Source organism: Manacus vitellinus, unplaced genomic scaffold (genome assembly GCF_001715985.3).
Source record: "Manacus vitellinus isolate BGI_N305 unplaced genomic scaffold, ASM171598v3 scaffold_63_pilon, whole genome shotgun sequence".
Lineage (NCBI taxonomy): Eukaryota > Metazoa > Chordata > Aves > Passeriformes > Pipridae > Manacus > Manacus vitellinus.
Window position 1 is genome coordinate 2,748,842 of NW_021940711.1, and position 24,260 is coordinate 2,773,101.

The following is a 24,260-nucleotide window of genomic DNA, read 5'->3' on the forward strand; positions in this document are numbered from 1 at the left end:
TGCTTTGAGGTCATTAAAGTCTGTGTTTAATGAGGATACTGCTAAATATCCACAGGCATCTTTATGAACTTCTTTCCTAGCCAGTATTCAGAAGGAAGTGCTTTTTTTCCCCCTCCTTAAATGGCAAAATTAGCACAATAAGACCAGTCAATTCAATAATTTTGATTAATAAATAAACTGTTCATTTCATTATACTCACTGTCGAATAAATAGATGAAGTACTGGAGACCAAAGAGAGAGAAGAACCATGCACTAAAGGGAAGAAAATAAACACAATGAATATAAATGCACTAATCACAGAGTGGAATCATCATAAATCATCCACTGTCAACCACCAACCCACTGAAGAAATACTTCCACAAATTTCATCATCCATCATAAACTTAATTACATTACTGCACCAATAACCATACGGGTTGAAGAATACATGGCCAGGTGATACAATCCATAAACTTGGTAAAGCTGTTTTAAAATTTTAATAATACTTGGGTTTTTTTGGGGAAAATGAGGTGTGGTCGAGAAAGTGAAAAAAAAGTTTTGATGAAGATTTGTTCAGAAATAAATATTTCTCTGGACAGTTTATCTTAAGATTCTTGCAAAAGGGCTTACTCAAGATTAAAAAAAAAAACAAATCAAGAAATCAAGTGAAATGCAGAAGAGATTCTTCTCTTTTCCCTCTAGGGTTTTCTGGTCTTTCTTTAAAGCAATGACATTCTTTGACAAGGCAAAGTTTTTGCTCTCTTAGAAAAATTAACAGAGTGAAAACATGGATACAAAACTTTTCCTGAAAAAGAATTAGTTTCAAGCAATTTTTGCATTTAAATATACATTATATATATAAAAAAATATACTGTAAACGATATACAGTGATGGACTTCAGATCTACAAAGGTCCCTTCCAACCCCAATTATTCTGTGACTCTCAAGGATGTTACCACCATCCTGACATTAGGATTTACATATAACATCATTTAATTTTTGATTACACTATTAAAAAAAACCTACCTGAAGCTACTGAAACATGCAAAATTACCCTTCCTTTACTTTTATTTTTAGAAACAAAATACATTAAACTGAAATTCTTATTCAAAATTCAGGATAACTTCATACAAATCACACATAGTAGTGTAAAATCACTTTTTCTTTCATCTAAATCCTCCAGCCAAAAAAAAAAAGTTTAGAAAAGCTGCCATTTTACTCTAATTACCTACTGCAATTCTACATTCATAATAAATGGGTTCTTCTTTCCCACTGACATTGTATCCTAAGGCAATGCTGGAAAGAGAAGTAAACAAGGTTTAAGTTGGCTTCTGGAGGAATTTAGGACAATTTAAAAAGTCCACAAGAAAGTAAAAAAACCCTCACATCCATTAGTTTTCTCTGGTTAATCACATTTTCAATTAAAATTATCTTTCTAGTTAGATGTTAAGGACTGTGCTGCACTAAGAACACAAAAATAACTAGTGTGAGTCAGACCCAGGGTTTGTCTAATCATGTGCTCCAGCTCTGGCTGCAACCACAGCCCATGTTTATAGAAAAGAATGAAAGGAGGAGGCAGATACCCAGTGATTATTCCCCAGGTATGTCTTTGCACCTTCTGGGAATCAGCAAAGATGCAAACTTCAGAGATGGAAACTACAGTCAGACCATTATTTTTGTCTAGTTGCTGTGACCTCTCTCCCATTAACTTGCTTAACTGCTTCTGAATCCACTGACACATTTGATCTGAAACAAAAAATCTCTTCTTGTGTTCAGAAATGTAATTCCTTGCAGTTCCTTTAGACCTGCTGCTGAATCACTCAGTAAGTTCCTCAAGTGCCTCCACATCCCTGTGATATGAGAAGGAATGGATATCCAACCTCTTTATAATGCAACAAATTACATATTATCATCTCCCTTCAGCCATCATTTCCCAAGCAGTTTCCAAGATTCCTGCTTTAACTTAATTCGTATCACAGTGCCCTGCACTTCAGATCTCCTTTTTGCTTTTCTTTACCTGCATTTTTCCCTTGGGACTGGCTTTTTTAAGATGGAAAGCCCAAAGTGAGCCAATATTACACAAGGCCACAAACAGACTCATACAGGGAATATAATATTATTTTCTGGTCTGCCTCTCTATATTCTTTCCTTGTGCATTTTTTACTAATAGATATGTATCCAAAAAAAGATCCATACCAGCTGTCCAGAGAAAAAATAGAAGTCTTCATAATGGATTGGGTCACACACATTTTTGAATTAGCATCAGCTGGAATTTTTTGAGACCATGTTGGGATTTTAACAGAGCAAAGAAGACCCAAAATGAAAAAGGGGAAAGAACATATAACTCTGGGACTCATACTCCTGTCTTGTGAAACACCACCGTCACATAGAATCAGACATTCATTTAGGCTGGAAAAGACCTCCAAGATCATCCAGTCCAAATGGATGATCCACTAACTAGTCCAATCCACCAACTAGTCCAATCCACTAACCCAGCACTGCCAAGGCCATCACCAAACCACGTCTCCAAGTCCCACAGCTACACCTCTCTCAAACACCTCCAGGGATGGTGGCTCAAGTGCATCACTGGAATGTGTATGATTTCAGATTTCTGGTCTCAAGGACAACTAGGGAGTTAATATTTTTGAGTAATTTCTTTTTAAACTATCTGCAGATGGCTACTTGAAGGCTATTTAATTAGGAGCCTGAAGGCAGTTATGCTCTTGATGAGAGCTCTGGTTTTTTGCATGCATCTGCATGCAGCCTACAAACCCTAATTGTTTTGGAGCTATTACTTTAAAGCACTATAAATGCATATGCAAGCACGTTAGAAAAGAAAGGGTCTAGCCATGATCAACTGCCCAAGGAGCAGAAAGAACAACTGGTATTGCAGTCAGTAGCACAAAAAAGAATATAAATTTATATCCCAACAACAATGAATTTAATTATTTTTAATCTCTAAGTATCAGGGTGGAGTCAGTGGCAGCTCAGTTCCTGTGAAAGACTTTCAGCTGGGGAAATGGGGAAACTGGAGAGCTGAGACAGCACTCAAGTTTTATGCTGTGTTTTTTTCCCCCCTGAAGTTCTGGATATGTGGAGGCTGCTCCCATTGGCCCCTCCACAGTCCTGAAACCCTTTCTATCAAAAGAGTTGTGTACTGCAACGCTGACTAACATTTTGACCTGCATGCTGTGCTGTGAGAGAACATGACTGTAGTTCACATACTTCACACTATAGAAGCAAAAGACAAAAAAACCTTTAAGAATAAATCCTGGCCCTGCTGAAGTTAATGAGAAACCAATGTCTTGCAATCTGATGTGCTAAGAAATAATTAAGAAGTAGGTTAGTAAGCTTTATATAAGACCTGACACTGCCTGATTGTATAAAATCAATTTGTTCATTAACCACAAATTTAATTTCTCTAATACTTTTTAATCTATTCCCTCAAGGTGAAAGTGAATTAGATCCACAGGTCTGAAAGCACAGCACATCTATGCCATATTCAGAACCACTTGTTCATTCAGCATTTGTGATTCCCTGGGAAATAAGCAGGAGCTAATAAGCCTTCTGTACAGCCAGGGAAGTGACAGAAGACCTTTTACCTGAAGACAAAAATACAGAGACTACATCTGAACATTCATCCCATCTGGTAAAATATTATTATCCTTTTAGGTGCCAAAAACTGGGGAAAATCTGAAAGGGACCTCTTCAGCATGTCCACTGCAGGTTCAAGTTCCTTCCTTGTATACAAAAGTGATATTTTTCAACTGCTTCCAAGTCAATTTTTCTTGGACTTCATTTTTATTACTTTTTTTAAATGAATGAAAAGGACTTAGTAGAACATTTCACCTAGCTCTTCTCTTTTAATTTTGGTTGGTCTTTTTTTAAATGGTTCATCCTCAACCATGTAATGCTTATTAAATATTTATCCAAACTAGCCCCTCTCCTGGAACAAGAATTTCCGAATTACAAGAGAGAGTTTAACCTCCAACATGCCAAAAAGAATTTGCTGCAATCTTCAGCACACTTAAAAGACTACGGTTACGCTTTTTGGGAGGATGTCTTCAATAAAACCTGAGTAAGTTTTGCTGTAGTAACTCTTTCAGTAAATCATCCAAGCATAACACAGATGCAGTGACTTAAATTCCTTCAGATTATATTAAGGAACAATTCAGTCAGAGCACTTCTGTTCATCATTGTATAGAATTCAAGTGACTAAGCATCTGGCAATCTTTGTTCATGATCACCCAGCTCTCTGAGAGCAAACAAAGTTTAATTCACCTGATCAGCAGCAACCAACCTAAGCATTCATTTATACGTTTTTCTTATTATATTGACAAGGGTTCTTTTTATTGAGTATGATTACCTATTTCAAAAGATGATGAGGCATTAAAAAGACAAGTCTAGATGCTTTGAAGAACTACTTGGGTCCTTTCTTTGGAAGATGTGTGGTATCAAACTAGGGCATTCAGCAGAAATAAAAAGACAATCTGAGTACAGATTAAATACTGGAAAAATTACTAGGATAGAAACAGTCTGACTAACACCACTTATGTTACATTATAAGCAGAAGTGTGGAGGTGCAAGTTTAGGAGAATACCCCTATTGATGGAACACTAATGTGCTGACTCTAAGCATGACCTTTCCGTTTTGAAATTGCTAAAAATGCAGCACAGGATTGTTTAAACAATTTCTTGAACAGTCATGGTCTAGGTACAACACTTATTTCCTGTGTCTGGCCAGAACAATCACTGAATGAACACCATCATTCTCTCTGGTGACCAGTGACAGGACTCGAGGGAATGGCCTGAAGCTGGGTCAGGGGAGGGTGAGGTTGGATATTAGGAAAAAGTTCTTCACCCAGAGGGTGGTTGGGCACTGGAAGAGGCTCCCCAGAGAAGTGCTCACAGCACCAAGGCTGACAGAGCTGAAGAAGCCTTTGGGCAACGTTTTCAGGCATGGGGTGGGATTCTTGGGGATGTTCTGTTGCAGGGCCAGGAGGTAGACTCAATGATCCCTGTGGGTTTCCTCCAACTCAGCATATTCTGTGATTCTATGATCAGAATAACAATGACTAGGACTTAAGTTTTATTTAACACTGAGAGCTCCACATAGAGAAAGCTGTGCTTTGAAATGACCCCTTATGCTGAGCTGAAAAGCGCCCAATTTTCACTTGGTTTATGTAAAAATGCCATCTTCTGATCATTTCCAGCACCATCACATACTTTGCTGACCTTCTTCGAAGCCGTCACGGAAGGAGCCAGAGCGGCTCATGGTCCTGCTCTTCTCATCCAGGGACATGGAGCTGTTCCTGAAGCGGGTGTCGCTGTAGGGGTCGTAGGGACCGTCGGCGTTGGAGAGGCTGTGTGTCCGCAGCATGCTGGGGTTGGACAGGCTCAGCTGGGCTGTGCTCGTTGGGCTTGCTACAAAGAGAACAAGAAACACCAATTTATTCGTGGAACCGCAAATCTTCCTGCAGCTACCAACAAACCTTTTTTCTCCCCCTTCCCCCCCCACTTTAAGATATGAATTTTTGATGTCATGCTCTTCAGGCTTTGTTCTTTTTCTAATTCAATTAATTCAAATAAGAGGTATGCAAATCAAGCTAGTGAATATGAAAACTCAGGTAAACAGGGTCATTTTAAACACAGGGTGATATGTCTACGCTTCCACAAACAAGCTCAGCCAACTCACTAAAACCTCATAGACATGAAATAATTAAGTCTCATTTAATTTGGAACTGTCCTTCCTCCAAACCTAGTCTATACGGAATAGGACTTCTTCAAAGCCCTTAAGTTCTTAGGAAATGACATTTTTCTATGTATTTAAATCACAAATGTAAAGAGCTTTAGTTTCCTAATAGTTGTATATTTAAGAATTGTTTCTTTCCACTATGAGGTCATAAGAATTGTAAAATATTAATTTTGCCTAAAAAGCCAATACTCTCCCAGCCAGTGCTTAGAGTACAAATTCACTATTCCAATTTCACATTTTTTAAAAGAACTTTTGGGTTAAAATTATGCCTGTTATTTACTCAGAATTAATAGACTTGTGGGGAAAAAAAAGAACAACAAAATCACTGTTCAGCTGGCAGGTTCCTCTTGGTGTGCTGTCATTGCTTGTTTCTATATACACGAGCAACTGATACAGACTATTGTAGAAGACAGAATAATTTGGCTTACAGGTGATCACCTTTCATATCAACATTTGCTCTTAAATTAAATGCAATGACCCCTCTTGACTCCAATATCTCCAAACTCTCTTCTTAAGAACACAGAAAAATGTATTTCCTTTTTTTTTTTTCTGGAGTAAATTTCACTTTGTAGCCAAGTAGTTTTTGAAGCTAATTAATATAAATAATCTCCAACCCTCTGCATAAAGAGTTAATTTTCTGGGCCAGTGACAACACTTTTTCGTTATTTTCTTTGACTTTTATGAATTTTCCTGACAGTTTGTTAGATGTTTGCAATGTCTTTACACTGTGTGTATATTCAGCTGACATTTTGCTAAGTGTCAGTTTATTTAAAGCTGTTTATTGAATGTGTTTCTTTCAAGCACACTCAAAGAAAGGCTTTAAAACATCATTACTGCAACTCCAAACTACACTAGAAATAAGAGACTGTGCAAGCTGCTGCAAATACACACAACAGAAGTTCATAAACACAGGCTTAACTATTTTGCATATAATTATTATATACAAAGTAGTTATTATATAGAAGTTATAATAAACAATATATTTATTTTGAAAACACATACAAAGATAAAATATCAAACCAATGAGACTGGTACATACAGTAAGTAATATGCTTGGATTTTACAGCATTATTACTATACAGGTGAGCAACAATTTAGGTCTTTTAAGCACCCCAATGTGTGATATTAACAAACAGCTCCACTGAATAGCTCACAGTTTATATTAAGGAATCTGATTACTCCCAGAGAAGTAGTTTTAAAGCTACTGCAAGTATGGCACCTTTGGGCATACAAGATAATAACGCCAATTAGTCACACTCATTTCAATGAAAGCACTTCCTGAGGTTGAATGTGGGACTTGGAGCTGCTGAAAGAAAATTACATTGTGTAAGAGGCTGTTTGCAAGACATACAATGCATTGCTATGATTATTCAAACAGATAATTATTCACCAAGCTGAGAGAAGTTAAATCTAGTTCCAGAGGGTGATGTTATGCTGGATCCAGATGAAAATGGAGAATTGCCAGCAGTATCCTGCAGTCCTCCTGCTGAATGGGACCGCAGCCATTCTTTTGCATCGTCCTGACTACGGAGTTGGGAGGATGGAGTATACCTGCAAAACCAGGCAGGTTTTTCACAATGAACTTTGATATTTATTTAATTTAAAAAAAAACCCAAACCAAACAACCATGAAATGTCACAAGACTTGAGGAAGGAGAAAGGGAAAGAAAAATGGAAGAATCCTCATATGAAATTTAAGGATTAAAATGATAAAAACCCAATAGAATTCTGAATTAAGGAGCTGCTCCAAGCTGTTCTAAGCTGTTTCTAATTCATTTCACCTCTGTTTGGGAAAAAACCCAATCCACACACTTCTTTCCTATGGCATCAGTAGTAAAACTAGACTGACCCAAAAGTTACAGACAGAAGTTGTGCAGTGTAGCACTGCAGAATAAAATATAGTGTGTATTATGCATGTATGATTCAAAAATAAAACCATAACTTGGAAAACCTATTTAGGCTATGCCAAAATTCTATCGCTATTTTAATATTTTGGTACATCCCTAAGATTAGCTGACATTTTGTGATATAACCAACTTCAAGTCAACAAAACCATTATCAAATTTTTTCTCAACAAGCTGTGACCCGATAATTCATATTCCAGAGATATTCATATAGAGGACTGTGGAGGTGCATCCCATTTAGTTCAAACCTAACAGCATTAAATCATCCCAAAGGAGACTATGTTTAGACTTTTCTGAAGGGAAAGAAAACAGCAGAAACATTGTCTATGCCAACATCAACGGCAAAACACCCGCTGGCTTCAGCCTAAGCAAAGTTTTAAATCTGCTTGATTTATTGTGTATATGCCTGAAAAATAGGTATGTTAGGACAGGTGTTACGTGAGCTACGTGATAGGGAACAGGCATCAACAGCAAGAGCAACGTGGAAACACTTGTCTGCTGATGGAATTCAGTGTCTGTCTCAGGCTGTGCCAGTGGCTTTCAGAAATATTTATGAGTTACTAGCTCTCCTTCCAAAAACTAAACACTTGGAGCTGATATTATCTATTTAATTAATTTGATTCCCTCCAACTAAATACCCTACAGTAAGATATCACTTATTAAGACTATTTTAAATCAATGGGAACGCTACAATAATTAAAAAATTCAAACTACTTTCAAAAAATACATTCATTCCTCTGCTTATGCCTCAACACTTCAGCGAAGTCCCTGACTATCTGCATCTCTTAAACTCTGCATATCAATCAGTTTATTAAGAAAGGGGGTTTACAGTCATTTCACTTTAACACACTAAGGATTTTTTTTTCCCCAGCATTAATACCTACCTCTTCAGCACTCAAATGTTTTGGTCTTAAAAGAGATTCTTTATTTACTAGAGAAATACTGGAGAATCACAGAAACATTTTAAACAAGTTGCCATTTTAAGAAAGGCTTTTAGCACTCAGCTTCATGGGACAAGGCTGTTGTGAAGAACAATATGTATAGCACAGGATAAATCTCAGCTGTAATTTCAAGGCATCACCTCAGTGATCCCAGAAGCTGCATTCAGCAATTCTGAATCTGCAATTTCCTAAACTGTCAAAGATGCCTTCTGTAAATTCTGTAACACTTAGAGCATTTAATTAATATAACTAATGTTTGTTATCTGGCTGGGATTGCTTGTACCAGTAGACAAATATTTTTTATGCTATAAAAATAAACACCTTACAGATACACGAAATATACGAGAAGACAATTGCTGAAAGTTTGGTTGAGGATTTTTTTTGTTCTTTTCTAGAAGGGTAGAAGTTATGTCTAAAGCCCTACATATTTAGGTATTCTGAGGCAAATTTTATTTTTTAATTAATATATCCAATTTCATCCTAAAACGTTTGGCATGACCTTGTAAACCTTCTTTATCTGTATACCAACACCAAGGTTCCCAGGTTTAAAAAGATCTCAAGTCATTCCATGGAATAGCCATAGAAAATGCAAAATTATGGTTTTCAAGTCAAGCCAAGGGATGGTTTAAGATGCTTTTCACCAATTCAGCCAGCAAAAGCCACAGTTCTTGCTCAAGCAGAGAAGCAACTAGATGAAAAAAGCAGAGAAGCAACTAGATGAAAAAGCACAGTTGTCAATTACCTTCTTTGAGGATTAAAGAAACAGAGAAACAGAAAGAAAGAAAGAAAGAGAAAGAAAGAAAGAAAAAGAAAGAAAGAAAGAAGAAGAAAGAAAAGAAAGAAAAAGAAAGAAAAGAAAGAAAGAGAAAGAAGAAAAAGAAAGAAGGAAAGAAAGAAAGAAAAAGTGAGAAAGAGTATTGTTGCCACCTCTTGCAAACTGCAACCATCACCACCAGCCACAAGAGAAACACAAAGCAAACTCCAAAGCCACCACAAAAGCTGTTAAACCATGTGGAAACACCAATACCTGAGTCCCTTCTTAGGCAAAGTGTTCCTATCAAGATGTGGGTCGCTGCAGAAAAGTTAAAAGAAAAGAACTTCAGAGAAGAACAAAAGGGAAGGAATAAGATCAGGACGAAGGACGTACAAACATCTGCATCACCTTTTCAGAGGAAAAGGTGCTGAGGCCTCCCTACAGAAACATGCACAGATCTCCTCACCCAGGTGGGGTTTGCACAAACATGCAGCTGGTACCATGCCAATGAACCACATCTGCTCACAACCTCATTTCACTGTTTCTCCTACCCACAATGAACAAAATTGGCTCTTTAAATGTCAAATGGGTGTCTAAAACCAGGCTTTTCAGGAGGCTATTGGTAAAAGCTGATGAGAATCTTCAAGTCCAAACCACCTTCCTATCATTTCTTTCAGCAGACACCACTGAGGGAATGCAGTTAATTACTGTCACAGCTGCAACGTACGGAAGTACTGAGCCCAGACTGTTTAAATTTCCAAACCTTAGCTTAAATTCCATTAGCAACATAAAATGGACCTATTAGTTGCCCAAAACTCAACTATTTCAGTTTATGTTTTTACAACTGATGAACTTGTTACTGAGTAGAATCTGTTAATTTATTTTGAAAGAAAATATCCACATGCTTAAGTAAATTAATTAAATGACAACCCTTATGGCTAAATTACAGTATAGTACTGATAAAATTACATCAGCAAGCAGAAGTGAACTAGGATGTTTAGATTTGTGCCAGCTTTTTCTAACTTTAGCATTCATCTCTACAAGGATGAATGTATCTAAGTCCCTGGAAAACACTCATAAGCCAAACTGCAATAAAAGACTGACGACACTGAATGACACAGGGACTTCACGACAAAAAGGACAGGCCAGAAAGGCAGTGGGAAAAAGCAGCATGCCAGAGGAATGCTGAAATGCTAGTGAGAGTTTAGATTCACAGGAAAGAAAAAAAGGGCTTGATTTTCAAATTGCCTTTGGCAAAGGAATGAAGTGTGTGTGGGTAATACCCCCCCACAATCCAAAAGATGTTCCCAGAAACAAGAGCAACACCAAAAACATGCCGACTCTGCCGTTCTCCAGATTGATTTGGGTAGACAGATGGGGTGTTTGAGGGACTCTCACTGGCATGTCTTTGTGTCAGTTCACACCTGAATGATGAACACAGCAGAGCACTCAACTGAGCACAGTCTGGCACGAAACAATTTGCTTCACTGAGATGGGCAACAAAACCTACAGCCTTGAGCGTACTCCTGTCCTGAGACAGCATTACCTGTCCTGTCTCCTGGGCAAAGTATTTCGGCAGAATTTGGGGCTAGCAGCAGGGGAAGAAAGAGGGCTAGAAGAATCAGTCCAACAAGACAGAAAACAAGAGAAGGAATATTAGAATGAAAAGATGAAAGAACAGAAAGGAGTTATAATAAAACAAAACCAGAAAACCGAACCCTCAGAACATTATATTCAGGTGTAATTTTCTCCACTGAGATGCAACTACAAAAATTTTGCTGCCTGAATTCATAATTACACATCAGGATGCAGCTGATTTCCAGTGCTACGAGAGGTCCCTCAGAGACCATGCATTGCCTAGTTTACTCTCATGTCAGCTCAATGAGCCACCAATACAGCTCTGATGCTGAAAAACCAGCCCTGTTCCCTCCTCCCTGCTCAGCCTCTTCCCAGCTCCTACTCTGTGTCCACACAAATACTGATGAATCTGAAACTGATCTGTCTGAAATACAATTCAGGTGATCATTTTTCACTTGGATCCAGCTTCCAATTGGATTCACCAAGCATTCACATGAATGCATGAACTGAAACATTGTAGGGAGCAGCTGGAGATGGGACAGGACAACAAGGAGAGGCTGAGAAGGGATCAAACAGCTAAGGAAATGGGGACTTCTCTTTTCAGCATCACCTCCAGAGCTCCATCAAATGTGATAAACAAGAAGTTTAACAGGAAACAGTTGACTTTTCAAATCAAAATGATAATAACAATGGAAAGTATTTTAATATCACTATCAGATCAATTAACAGGAGATCTCTGGAAGGATAACATAGGATGCAAAACTCAAATATTAGGTATCATATGGTAGTAAAAAAAAGGTGTCACAATGGCTACCACAGCAAATTAAAAACCTCACCTGAACCCATCCTCTTGCTCTGAACTGGGGTCCTTGCCTGGAATGGCTTCTCTGTATGTCCTAGCAATACCATTCTGTATTACCTTGTAAGAAGCCTTACTTGATTTGCCAGGGCTTCATTCCCGCTTGAGACACATACAATCACTGGGAAACACGAGAAAAACCAACTAACCTTTCAGACAATGTAGTCTTAACACTGTTGGTTCGGACAAAGGGAGTCAGAGAATCATCTTTAGAGGCTGGAATCAAGCCACCGGAGGAGTTATGGCTCAGCCCACCTCCACTGCTCAGGGAGATGTCAATGGATTCACAGCTGGTGTGAAGGCTGCTGACAGACTGGTATCCAATGCCATCCTTGCTGACGGCAGAAGAGCTACTCGCGTTGGTACCCCACGTTAAACTGTTGGAAGGAGCTGAGTGTGCTGAACTGGGACTAGAAGCCAGTGGAGACTGGTTCAGATCTGTGTTTTTACTATAGAGAGGACTGCTGCCCCCACTGCTCAGCACACCACTGCCAGATGGGGAATCAAGGTTACCCTGTTGGTTCATGGTAGCATGAGGATTGGAGATGACTACCGAGTTTTTCATATTTTCAGCTGTTGTGATGGGAACTTGTTTACTAGGCTTGCCACCAAAAAGTCTGTAAAAAAAGACAACATGAAAAATACATAAAATGGAATATTAAGTCCAGGGATATTTTATATCTAGACCATATATCTTCTTAGCTCCAGAAAACCAACATTAGGTACAGGATCCTACATTGGACATGTGCAACTATAAATTTATAATCTCCTTGTGTTCACTGTCCCTTCAATAAAGCCAAGAGGCAATTACAATAGCTTCAAATATCTTAGGTGTGTCTTCTCTGAATCATCAAATACAACTTTCACAAAGCTAAAATACAGCTTCACAGAACTAAAACAGTCATATCATCTTCTGCTCCTTAAGGAAGAGGGATACCAGAGAAACACTGCATTGATCAATCCATAATGGAATACTAGAAGCTGAAAGCTTGTTGACCAGGCAAATTCTGTGCAAATCACCAAATGCTCTGCACAGAAGCAGCATTTGCTGGGATGCAACAAGAATAATATGTATTCATATCAAAGGTAGGTTTGTTTCATTCCATGAGCCAAGCTGGTTGGAAACTTTTTTTAGTGGAGAATGAGATGTTAACTGTTTTTGGCATCTGGAACTGGCTCAGTAAAAAACTAGTTGAGTTCCAGAACTCAGAGAGGGAGGGGATATAGTCAGCATAGCTGGAGGAGGCTGACTGGGATGCAGCTGCACTGCCAAGGAAGGAGACACTTCAATTCCCTCACTAATAGTCAATGGGAAAGTTCTCAGAAGTGCAAAAGTGTCTTAGAGTAAACTTGCTTAAGACTAGGTTATCAATCATTCCAAAATCGATCTTCAAAATTAGGAAGGAAGTGTATCTTTCACTTCAGGTTCAAACATCCACTCCAAAATGTTGCTTCTGCTTCTGCCACTTTGCTCCTGTAACTGCCTTTGGAACCCTAGTTTTTCTCACACATACCTACATGGATTTGCTTTTTTAACCATTCACTGAGGAGTAATGGGGATGAAATCTTCCAAGGGGGTATCTATCAGACTGTAGCCCTCAGAACAGAGGACCACAGCACTTCTTTATGAGCGTTCCTAAAGACTTTTGGTGGGTGTGCACCAGGCAGAACTTTCTCTGCTTTCAAGTTTGCCCAGGTTGTCTGTACAAGACACGAACACTAAGTCACTTCGTCCAACACACCCCAGAAACACAGGCCATGGGGTAGAGCTACAGCACATGTGGAGCAAGCCCAGTGATGCCCAGAGGCACTCACTGTCTGTATTGCATGGGTGCTCCCTGCAGCTCCAGGCTACCTGTGAAGGCTGCCTGGAAAACATCCTTTCTGGGAGGCTGCTACTGCACACTTGATACAAGGCACCTGGATAACACTTCAAAGTGCCAGAGGGCAGGTTTAGATTAGACATAAGGAAGAAATCCTTCCCTGTGAGGGTGGTCAGGCCCTGGCACAGGTTGCCGAGGGAAGCTGTGGATGCCCCATCCCCGGAAATGTCCAAGACCAGGCTGTACAGGGCTTGGAGCAACCCGGTCTAATGGAAGGTGTTCCTGCCCATGGCAGAGGGGTGGAATGAGATGAACTTCATGGTCCCTTCCAACCCAAACCGTTCTGTGATTCTATTGCCTTAAGCAGCAATACCAGCTTAGGGTATTCCTGTTCCCATGCCAGAGCATACAACCTCTTCAGCTGCATTGGGAAAACTCTTAGAGATATGATCCCAGAGCTTAAAAACACCCAACTACCCCCGCAACAGTTTGCAAGCTGTTTTTAAGCTACACAGTCTTTCCTGTTTAGGACAGCATAGAAGTTACATATATTCGCAGACTTATAGGTAAATCTGTATCATTACAAAGGTATGGATTCTAATTCATTGGATAACACAAAAAAATTACAGGGCCAAAAGGAAATATGCAAAAAACAAAAACTCATCATAACTGACCATGAAAATTAAGCTCAAAATCATCTTCACTGTCATTCCAGAAAGCAGCAAAAAGCATACGAGGCCCAATTCAGGTCTGACACATTTTAATACATGACAACTTAAGAGAGGCTGGTGAAAATTCAAGTGTGAAATTGTAAATCAAATGAGAAAATAGTTAAATTGAGCCTATGTGTCTTCTCTTTGAAGTTTCATGTATTTCTAATGTAGTATTTCAAGTACACAGCCAGCAATGTGGCTTTCTAGTAATAAAAAAATTCCCAGTCAAATTCCTATCAATGTGCCTGAGGCTTGAACACTGAAAATCTGCATTTGTCATGGGCTGTACTATAGAAATGAAAGGTCTATTGGAGTTTTTAAGTAGCCATTGATGAAAATTGCCTGTTCTAAGGGACATGGTTTATTTATTGATAACCAGGAACAAAATAACGTATCTTGAATTATCCTCACACAGGCTCTTCAAATAAAACCACCCATCTAAAAACAGTTTACAGCGTTAGCTTAAGCTGCCATCACAGCCATTATGCTTGCACTGGTGCTTCAGATGGAATGTGGCTTTCTCACATCACTGGAAGCAGGATGATGTAGCATAACCATATGGGTATTATGGGTGTCAAGACAGAATGAAATGCAAAACACTGCAACTTGAAACAGACAAGCTACTCAATGTCAAATTCAATTGAGAAATAATATTAACAGAACTTTTCACCAGTATTGAGGCTTTGATGTACACTGCATCAACAAATTAATTCCTCACCAACTACATGCTAGTGCTAAAATAACGTATGGGCTACCCTTGGAGAAATAGAAGACAGATAGGATTTTTGTTCAATAAATAGTATTAAAATAACAAAATTTAACCCAGCTTAGACAGTAACTTTATTTAGGGTTCTTCTATACAGGCTAAAATGTTGAGTCCTGCAACATACCGGCCTAATCCACACAACTAGAAGATTGCTTTAGGTGAATGTAAGCATGGCAGGCCAAATTATGCCACTGTCATCAAGAAAATCTGAGATAACTCTCCCATTGTGAGTTTATCCTTTGATCCACCATTGGAGGTTTGTTACATACACATTGGTGCAAGAACTCTTCAGTAACCTTCAGGTAAGAAAACCCTTATTCCTGTGATATCTGTATGGATAAAAGCCTTCAGGTATGACCTTTGTAACAAAGAGACTCAAGTCACAAATGGCAAACTTTCTGCCAGATAGGTTTGGGTTTTTTCCCCAAAGTTAAATTTTTGCTGCTGTTGTGTGACAGCCTGAGTATTCACAACACTGGCCAACCTGTTTGTGTGAAATTAAGTGTAAATCCAAAGGACACTAAATAGTAAGTGCTTCGCAAAACACAGCCACGCCTGGCTGGGAGAGTCCTGCTCATTCAGGTCCCACTAACACCATTGCACAACCAAGGAATTCGTTGCCTACCTGCGCAAAGTGGGAGAGGCCACATCGGGGTACTTGACTCCTTGCTGGTGGGTACTCTGAGCTCCGCTAGAGGCAGTCTGTGATGCAGGGTTCACTTTAACTGAATTACATGAGGCCACGCTTTCGTTGTCAGACGAAATCCCTTTCTCTTTATCAGTCTGATTGACTAATCCTGGCAGAGAGTTTCCAAGGATCACCTTGGCAGGCTCTCTCATTTTAGGGACAGGCAGCCCAGCTGATTTGCTGCTTATGTTGGAGTCTATGCTACTTGTGCTAGATCTATTCCCAGCTCCACTTCTGCTACTGGATTTACTGGGCCGGGGTAAACTACGATACTGAAGATTGGTTCGTGCACTAAGTGCTAAGTAGCCATCATCCTGGTTCTGGGAGCCATCAACACTAGTCTTCCGACCAGTGGTCCTACCCATGAGTCCAGACGACTTTGGGATTTTTCCCAAGGTAGCCGATCTACTGGTGAGAGTTGCCCCACTGGCAGTGATTATAGTCATGCCTACGGCTGACCCACTCTGTTTCTTAAATCCAAATGTATTAGCATTAGCAGCAGTTGTTCTAGAGTTACTTGTGGGAAGCTTTTTGGATTCATCACCACTGCTGCGTCCTGCATCTGATGGGGAACGTTTAACATGTCCAGCTTTAGGAGATAGTCTACCCTTTTCTGATACCTTGGCGTCATCAGTTTTCCCTACAAAAATAGAAAAAGAATTCTAATATTTAATGACTTGAAAACATCAAGCAAATGATGAAACTCAAAGCAGCATGAAAAGCAAAAGCGTGTTAGCCACCGGAGTGTGGTTCAAAGTTATGATCTAGTCTGCACTGAACTTACATGCCACTCCAGTGAGTTATACATGCAGACTTGCCAGAGAAAATATGTGGTGTCTTTGCCCTCAAGAATATGAAAAGCAGAACAGTCTTTACGTAAGAGTGACAGATAAGAAAAAAAGTTTCCCTATGTAGCTATCACAGATTGATCACTTTTATCATTAGACAGAAGTAGTGTCAGGCTGTTAGTATAATTTTCCTAAAAGGCATTGTTCAAGAAAGTATCTAACTTCGACTTTTTCATATACAATTCTATGCACATCCAAATAAAAGGAGAGGTATTAAATTATATTACTCAATTATGGAAACTCAATCAATTTTCATTCACACATCTGCAAGTGATAAAATCATTAATACACTTATAAGAAAAGCCAGAAATTATGTTTAGCATAAATGAACATGCTTGTTTAGTATAGTGGGGGGGGGGGAAATCTCCTCAACCACGTGTACTGTATGCTCTTAGTTAACAGTGACTTCAAAAACTAAAAATATATTATTTATTCTTCACATGGCAGTACTGTGCCCAATAAATAGCTTGGCTTAAGACTGGAGTTGTCATGAAAACAACTTGCATGGTGTACTAATCTGAAATACTCATTTTCACATGAACAGAAATAGAAATGTGGACATACGAGATGCTGCATAGGTTAAAGCAATGCCTAAAAATACAGACAGGATTACCTGAAGTTCAGGTTCTGCCTCTGCAAAGGATTTAAACTGTTTTCATACCGAACACACTTTTTGGCTTGTTTATGTCTTACACCTTTTCTCACCTGTTCCAGGTGTCTTTAATGTGCCTGAGGTGGTTGAAGGTTTAGGCCTTGGTGTGGTAATGCCAACCTGAGCTGACATGCCCCGTCGCCAGGAGCCCGTCTGTGAAATAACAGTGTTCTTCCTACCAGAAGTGCTTTTATCAGACTCATCTGACACATCAGAGGGATTCCGCCTCCATTTAGATCCTGGCTCCATTTTTATGCCGCTATCAGATCCTCCATCTGATTTCTTGACTTCATCACTGGACCATAAGGAATTCCGCTCAACTTGGGAATGCTTTTCTGCATCAGTCTAGGACAGATAAGGAATTGCAAGACAACCTTCAGAGCAGGTCTTTCTTTTAAGAAGCTTCATAAATAAGAAGCATTCAAACTGAATAATCAACCCAGCAGTCATCTCTGCATAACATGCCTTTGATGAAGAAATGTCAGAGCAAGAAATGAACCCCAGCAATGACATACTTTTTTAAATTTGTTTGGGATAAAAATACAAAAAACCCTCACAACATTCATGTCCCTTGGAATAAATAAAGGGAGAAAAGACCCCAAACCTAAACAAAAATAGGAAAAAACCCCCACTAGATTTATAAAGGACACATTCAGCTCCATGACTTTTATAATCCTCCATCTCAAATTTCTGACTAACCCTTTTACTGCAATGCCAAAAAAGCGTTTCAAACCTGTGCAGCCAGCTTTCCTTTGTTCCTGCTGCTTTCCTATCTCTTGTCTGGCAATCTGATCTCCAGAGCATGAGGAGGCAGCTTTTGGAACAGATTTGAAGATGTGGAATGCTGTTAATTCTAACCTAACATAGTAGAAGGAGACCCAAGAACTGAAGATAAATGAATCCCCCAAAATTTTCTAACAATACTCAAGACTAACTTAAATACATTAACTATCCTATTTTTTAATCTATATGTAATTCTTATAAGACTGTTTTTTCTCCCTATTCTTTGCACAGACTGATTGTGCCACCAGTCTCTTATGGAGAATTTTGCAAAGCTCAGTGTCAAATAGAAAAATTTCTCATTAGCAAATCTTTGCCAAATTCTCAGAAATGTTTAAATTAAATCTATTAACCTATATATACATATTCCCCATACATTAGCATTTCCTATTGCTAACGATTGCTCTTTCAGAATTCTACTTCTCCTACTTCAAATGCTGTTAATTAAATCTGTCAAATTTGGTAACACCGCAACAAGCTATTTTGTGATCAGGCACAAATGACAAATATCCCCACATTTGACCTCGACCCAGTGAAAATTCATAGCTGAAGTGTTCTCCAACCATTGTAACACCATGGGAGACTAACAATTCCACACTTGATCGTGCAGCTCCCAAGTAGGAGCTGATGAAAGTTGGTCAGGTGCTGAGTGCCACCTCTGCCCTGCAGCCTCAGCAGAAGATGAATGCACTCAGAACTCTGCAGTAGTCAAAAGGTATAATTTACATAAAAGGAAATTATTTTAAATATCCCAAAGCATTATAAAGCTCACAGCCTTTATTCCCTTTGGATAATCAGAAAAACACAGCACAGGAAAGGCTGCAAGATCACTTACTGTGCCTTCAGCAAAATGCTCTTTTATTTTTAAGTTCCTAAAACATGTTTTAAGTTTATGACTTTTCCTACCAGATCACACCATTAATATTAAAGAATTTAGAGGAATTTGGTTGCATTTCCTCTGCTTTTTACTGTAATTACTTTTTTTTTAAAGCCTGAAAAACTAGTTAAGCAATCAGTATGTGAAAGCTGACACCACATATCACAATAGTCTTTCTTCAGTCAGAGGAAACAGTTTGAGCTTGGGTTATTTATCTACATATTTGGTCATTATACTAAGAAGCATTTTGAATTTTGGATTTAGATAATATTATATTCTTGTACTTTCCTCGTGCAAAAGTTGTTTCCCTGCCTCTCCATTCAAAGAGAGCAACTCAGTACAGGTTTGAATGAGACTCTGCTTTCTAAGTCCCATCTCTTTGTATGGATGCCAGGTTTGGGGATGATGGGTTAGCTTTCTATTCCTGACCACTGGTAGGTGTGCAATAAATTCACAGTGTGACTGTTCCTATGTCCTAAGCCTCTCCAAAATCATCGTTTCATGCAAATCTCCTACATTTACAGACCTTGGAAGAGAGCACAGGCAAGAAGTAATAAATAATCAACCAACAAAACCACCTAAACACCACCCCTCACATTAGTATCTTGTTTCAAGTTCCTTGTCTGGACCATTAGTGTCCAAGAGCATGAACACTACTTTAAGAGCATACACCTACTTGCTAGTAAAGGGCTTACTCTAGTTTTAGTTGACTAGGAAATACTCTTGTACTTTATATTTCCCCTCTTTTACATCTATAAGATTAGTACAGTCTCCTCGGAGAGAACAGCACTGCAAGAAGTCCTCCACCTCTGCTCTCTTCCAGTTCATTCCACCACTACACCCACGGCCAAAGTTCTTCTGTAGCCTTTGAAATGCTGCACCTCCACCTTTGAAGCCTCTGGCCAGAGATGCTTCTGTTTAATGGTAAACTGAGAACAGCACAGGAACATAACTAAGGAATCAAACCAAAACACAGTGAAACCTGGCTTAGGGATTGCAGCTGAAACTCCACCCACCTGGAAGGGTGAAAGTGGAAATACTGTTTGCTGGAGGTCATGGCAAGACACAGCGAGCATGAGCTGGAAGCAAAGCCTGCAACCCACTGAGCTGGGAGTAAACCCCCAGGATTTCTCAACTTATTCCTACAGGTTTGTAAATCTAGTCCTGAGGCTGTGAACAGACCAAACACATCTTTGCTGAGAAGTTGCCTGGATTCAACTGCGTAGGGATGCTGCTGTTTTCTATTTAAAGGAACCCTTCCATCTTCTGATCTTTTTACCATCACTTGAGTGAATTTATTACTTGGTCTCTTTCTCTCTTCAATCTTATTTCAGTTAAATAAGTTATTTTCAAATGCCCACCAGGTCCTAATTTCTCCGTAAAATATGTGTATGATGTGACTTTAAAGGTATACTACATTTAAAAAGTAACTTATCTAAGTCTGTGGAATATAAGGAAAAAATATTAGGGCCCCAAAACTAATACAGCTCATACATTAAGTGGTTTGGTGCCTGACATTATCACAGCAAGACACGGGAACATGGTAAAGCAAATTCTGGTTCCCATCACTAACTTGTTCAGAAACAACTTGCAAACACCTTCATTGCATTGCTACAAAAAGGGGCTACAACTACGAACATCTATGAAGATGGAGTTAATATCATATTTAAGTCCTGCTTCTCAAAGATGGGGCAACTACAGCTCCTGAGTACTCAGCAGCTCTGAAGATCAGTTTCTTAACAGTCTTTTTCCTACTACAACTATGCCTTTTTCCTTTGCAGAGATGATTCTGCCTGAGTTACTGATTTTATCAGAGACATTGACAAGTTCAGGCTCTCTCCCTTTGATGTTGCTGCATTATTTGCCTGAACTCCCAGCTGCACATGTATTAGCTTCAAGCTCCTTCTTTAATTATTTGAAATCCAACTTCTGTACCATCTCAAAAAGATGTGACAGAATCATAGCAGCTTAAAAGTGCCTCCTATTTAGGAAAACCAAAGCAGTGGTGAGAAGAAAAGGCCACACTCCTCTGCAGATATCTGCTGGTCTTTCAAGGCTCATCATCCTGGGGAAGGCAAACCTGGGCACAGGCCATCATACAGTCCTCCAGGCAAGACAGAAAATGTGTCTCTGCAGCACTCACTGCATCATGAGCTCTGAGGACTACTTTGGGCAGCAAAAAATCAACCCTGAAAGCTAAACATTCCATCCCTCCAAGCTGTTTTCATTCCCTTGGTTGACAAGATTAGGATATTCTGCTCAAACGAAAATGGACTATTTTATGGACAATAACAGTAATACCTAGAATAAGGATTATCATTCATGAAAACTGAGGAGAGAAGCAGGTCACAGATACACATAAAAAACCTGCAAACATGACTTGTACGTTCTTGGCTCATAGTTTCCTCCTCCTATACCTACACTCTACTGCCTGTACAAGCTCCAGCTGCTTTTCTTCAGGTGTTTGTCTGCACCCTCTTGGATACTGTAATACTTGTGGAGGAGGAAGAGGGGTTCATCAACACAGATTTTGATCTCTCAGAGGTGTTTCCAAGAATCTGATCCATCAGATGATAGAAGTCATATGAGTTTCTGGTTTTTTTTCCCTAGGTTAATGTTTAGTCATGTCTCCCTATTCTTCCCTTCTTTTTTTCCCCAGCAGTATTGCAATGTTGAGACTGCAACAACCGTCAAAAAATACTTCTAGTTGTCCATCTTACTCTCTTGCTAGGTACTGACAAACACACTTGATTGATCTTAACTCCTCTCAACTTGTATGGGACTTGTATTAGCAGTTCAAAGTGCACATGAAATTGCTGATACACAACCAGAGGCTACCTGGAAACCCTTAATGGAGGCTCAAATATTCACTTCATGGCAAGGGAACAAAGACTACTATATGCTTGCACCACAGTCCTGCAGACAGAGCAATACTTCACAGCAACCACGGGTCTACATTAAAACTGATATTAAAAACAGATTTAGGGTCCTGTAATGAACAGGACTGGAGAAGATTAAAAGAGGAAGGAAACTGAGGAGAAGGTCATATACCTACATCCCTCTCCTCTACCTGCTGCAATGCCAAGTCACCACATCCCAGTGGCTTTGGCACACAACACTCAAGTCCCTCAAGCAGGGTATACAAAGAACAAAGCTGGACTTTCTAGTCCTTCACATTTTCAAACAAAATTCTGTGCAATTGGGGAAAAAAGAGCAGTTTATATTACTGCAAAACTCTGTGTTATGCAGCTTATTTGATAAATGAAAAACTGTTAGATACCTTCCCTTGTTCTACCCTCTTTGGATGCGTGGCATCTGAGCAAAAAATGTACATGTATCCTGCTGATGGATGTGAAATTTATCCTCCTATGAAATGCTGCCAAACATAGAAAGCCTGCAGTAACAGAGAGCTCTGGAAATTTAATAAAATCTATTTCATGCTTACGTTTCTGATGGAAGTGTAAATAACCCTTAAAGCTTCATATTGACTTTATTAAATTCTTAGAATATAAATATTCTAAGAATATTTAAGAAAAGAACATAATACATTTCCTAGAGTTAAAAAAAAAAAAAAAATCCCATTTACATCAGCTTTCTGTCCAGCAGTGCTTCTAGGAAGGCAAAAAGCCTTTGTTGTGACACCACTGCAGCAGAGATGCCACAGATTTCCCCCATGGAGGAAATATTTGTAAATGCCAAGGATGATAATAAATATCAATGTTACTTGTATAAACCAAAAATCTTACCTGTGCATCTAAGTTTTTGCGGGAGGAAGCAGGTGTGTTGGCATAGGAGCTGATAGAGGAGCTGGTGTTAATGTCATCAGTACTGAGATTATCTATGGTGTCACTGATCCCGCTGCTGACAGAGCTGCTGTCGTCCCAGCTGGAGAAAAAGCACAAGGAAGGTAGGAAAATAAGGATCAAAAGACAAAACATCATTCAAAAGGAAAACTATTACTTCTACAAGCAGCCCATTAACTATATGTTTGCCACAGAGCCCAGTGTATACCATCATTAATGCACCATCATTAACCAACAGCACCAAGACATAGCTCTTCCTACTCAATCGAAATGTGCACCTGCAGTCCCAGGACAGGGAAAAGTAGTGCTATGAAGGGATATTAGGAGGAAATTCTTCCCTGTGAGGGTGGTCAGGCCCTGGCACAGGTTGCCCAGAGAAGCTGTGGCTGCCCCATCCCTGGAAGTGTCCAAGGTCAGGTTGGACAGCGTTTGGAGCAACCTGGTCTGGTGGAAGGTGTTCCTGCCCATGGTAGGGGGTTGAAACTGGATGATCTTTAAGGTCCCTTCCAATTCAAACCAGTTTATGATTCTACAGTCTCCAAGTAGACATAGCACTGACTTGCTCGGCTGTAAAACAGAGATGGAGCTTAAATGCCAGGAAAAAGATCATCCTGAAACAATCTTTCGTACCTGAATGTTACACAGACCTGGGCAACAACCTGGATCTACCATCCACAGCATCACCAGTCTCAGAAAATCTTAGTGATTGAAAGTTTAGTCCTTCAGAGGGTACATAACTCTCCTGAGCTGTATCACACACCCCTTTAAAGGAGATCTACTAATCAGGACTACCTTCTTCCAGCATTTTCTAGTAAATGAAAAATGTGTAACTGGAAGTTTAGGACACACAAAGCACCGACAAAATAAAAGTCCATGCCTGAAGTGATTTGAGTGTTAGAACAGGAAGAATCAAAATGATCTAACAACTGAGCCAGATCCACCACTCCTAAAATGCCTGTAAAAGTAAGCTGCTCAAGGAAGAGATTTATAAACTGGCTTACAAATGCTCCATCTCTAAGAACAATGAAGCCAGGATTGAAACACGGTCCTGGAAATACCTCTGTGAAGACATTTCAGTCCACTGATAGGTAATTATTGCTGGAAATTAGTAAATATATACACACCATAGATCATTTGCAAGAGGTAAGAGCTCTGGCAGCTCTCTATTTTTTACCTCAGCTTCAGATTTTGGGAGCTCCAGACTCTCTTCCCTATTCCATTTCTGTTTGGTTTACAAACTTGTAGCAGAGATTGCAGTGAGGTTTTTGACTGGGGGAGTGAAAGACATTCACAAACTGATATACTGAACAGTTAATATATGCATTTCAAACTGAATTGTGTGTTGAGGAAGTGAACTATGTAAAGAAAGGCAACCTATCCCTGGCTTCCTGAACTTTATTCATAGCTTCACCACTGATTTACTATAGTCTGACTTTTGGATATTAGAAAGGGCTCAGAAAGTGCGTTGCCATATCTGACTTGGCTGCACTGATCCTCATGGAGTGAGATGATCATTTTAAGGAACTTGGGAGGACAACCTAAA

At 39.3% G+C, this 24,260-nt stretch overlaps 1 protein-coding gene across 12 annotated transcripts in view; it reads right to left on the reverse strand.

Moving 5' to 3' along the window:
- Window positions 1–24,260, reverse strand: part of NAV2 (neuron navigator 2) — a 379,270-nt gene that overhangs the window by 30,046 nt on the left and 324,964 nt on the right. For 6 of the 12 annotated variants that reach the window (XM_018083415.3, XM_018083416.3, XM_018083411.3 and 3 more), the window contains 9 exons: window positions 22,661–22,799; window positions 17,311–17,602; window positions 15,695–16,397; window positions 11,917–12,384; window positions 10,877–10,942; window positions 9,604–9,648; window positions 7,123–7,283; window positions 5,213–5,401; window positions 200–252 (listed from right to left, as the gene is read on the reverse strand). In XM_018083415.3, the coding sequence (XP_017938904.2) occupies window positions 200–252; window positions 5,213–5,401; window positions 7,123–7,283; window positions 9,604–9,648; window positions 10,877–10,942; window positions 11,917–12,384; window positions 15,695–16,397; window positions 17,311–17,602; window positions 22,661–22,799 (2,116 nt within the window). Of the gene's footprint in view, window positions 1–199; window positions 253–5,203; window positions 5,402–7,122; window positions 7,284–9,603; window positions 9,649–10,876; window positions 10,943–11,916; window positions 12,385–15,694; window positions 16,398–17,310; window positions 17,603–22,660; window positions 22,800–24,260 lie in introns of all 12 variants that reach the window. The other 6 variants (XM_018083409.3, XM_018083407.3, XM_018083405.3 and 3 more) reach the window with 3 other exon arrangements.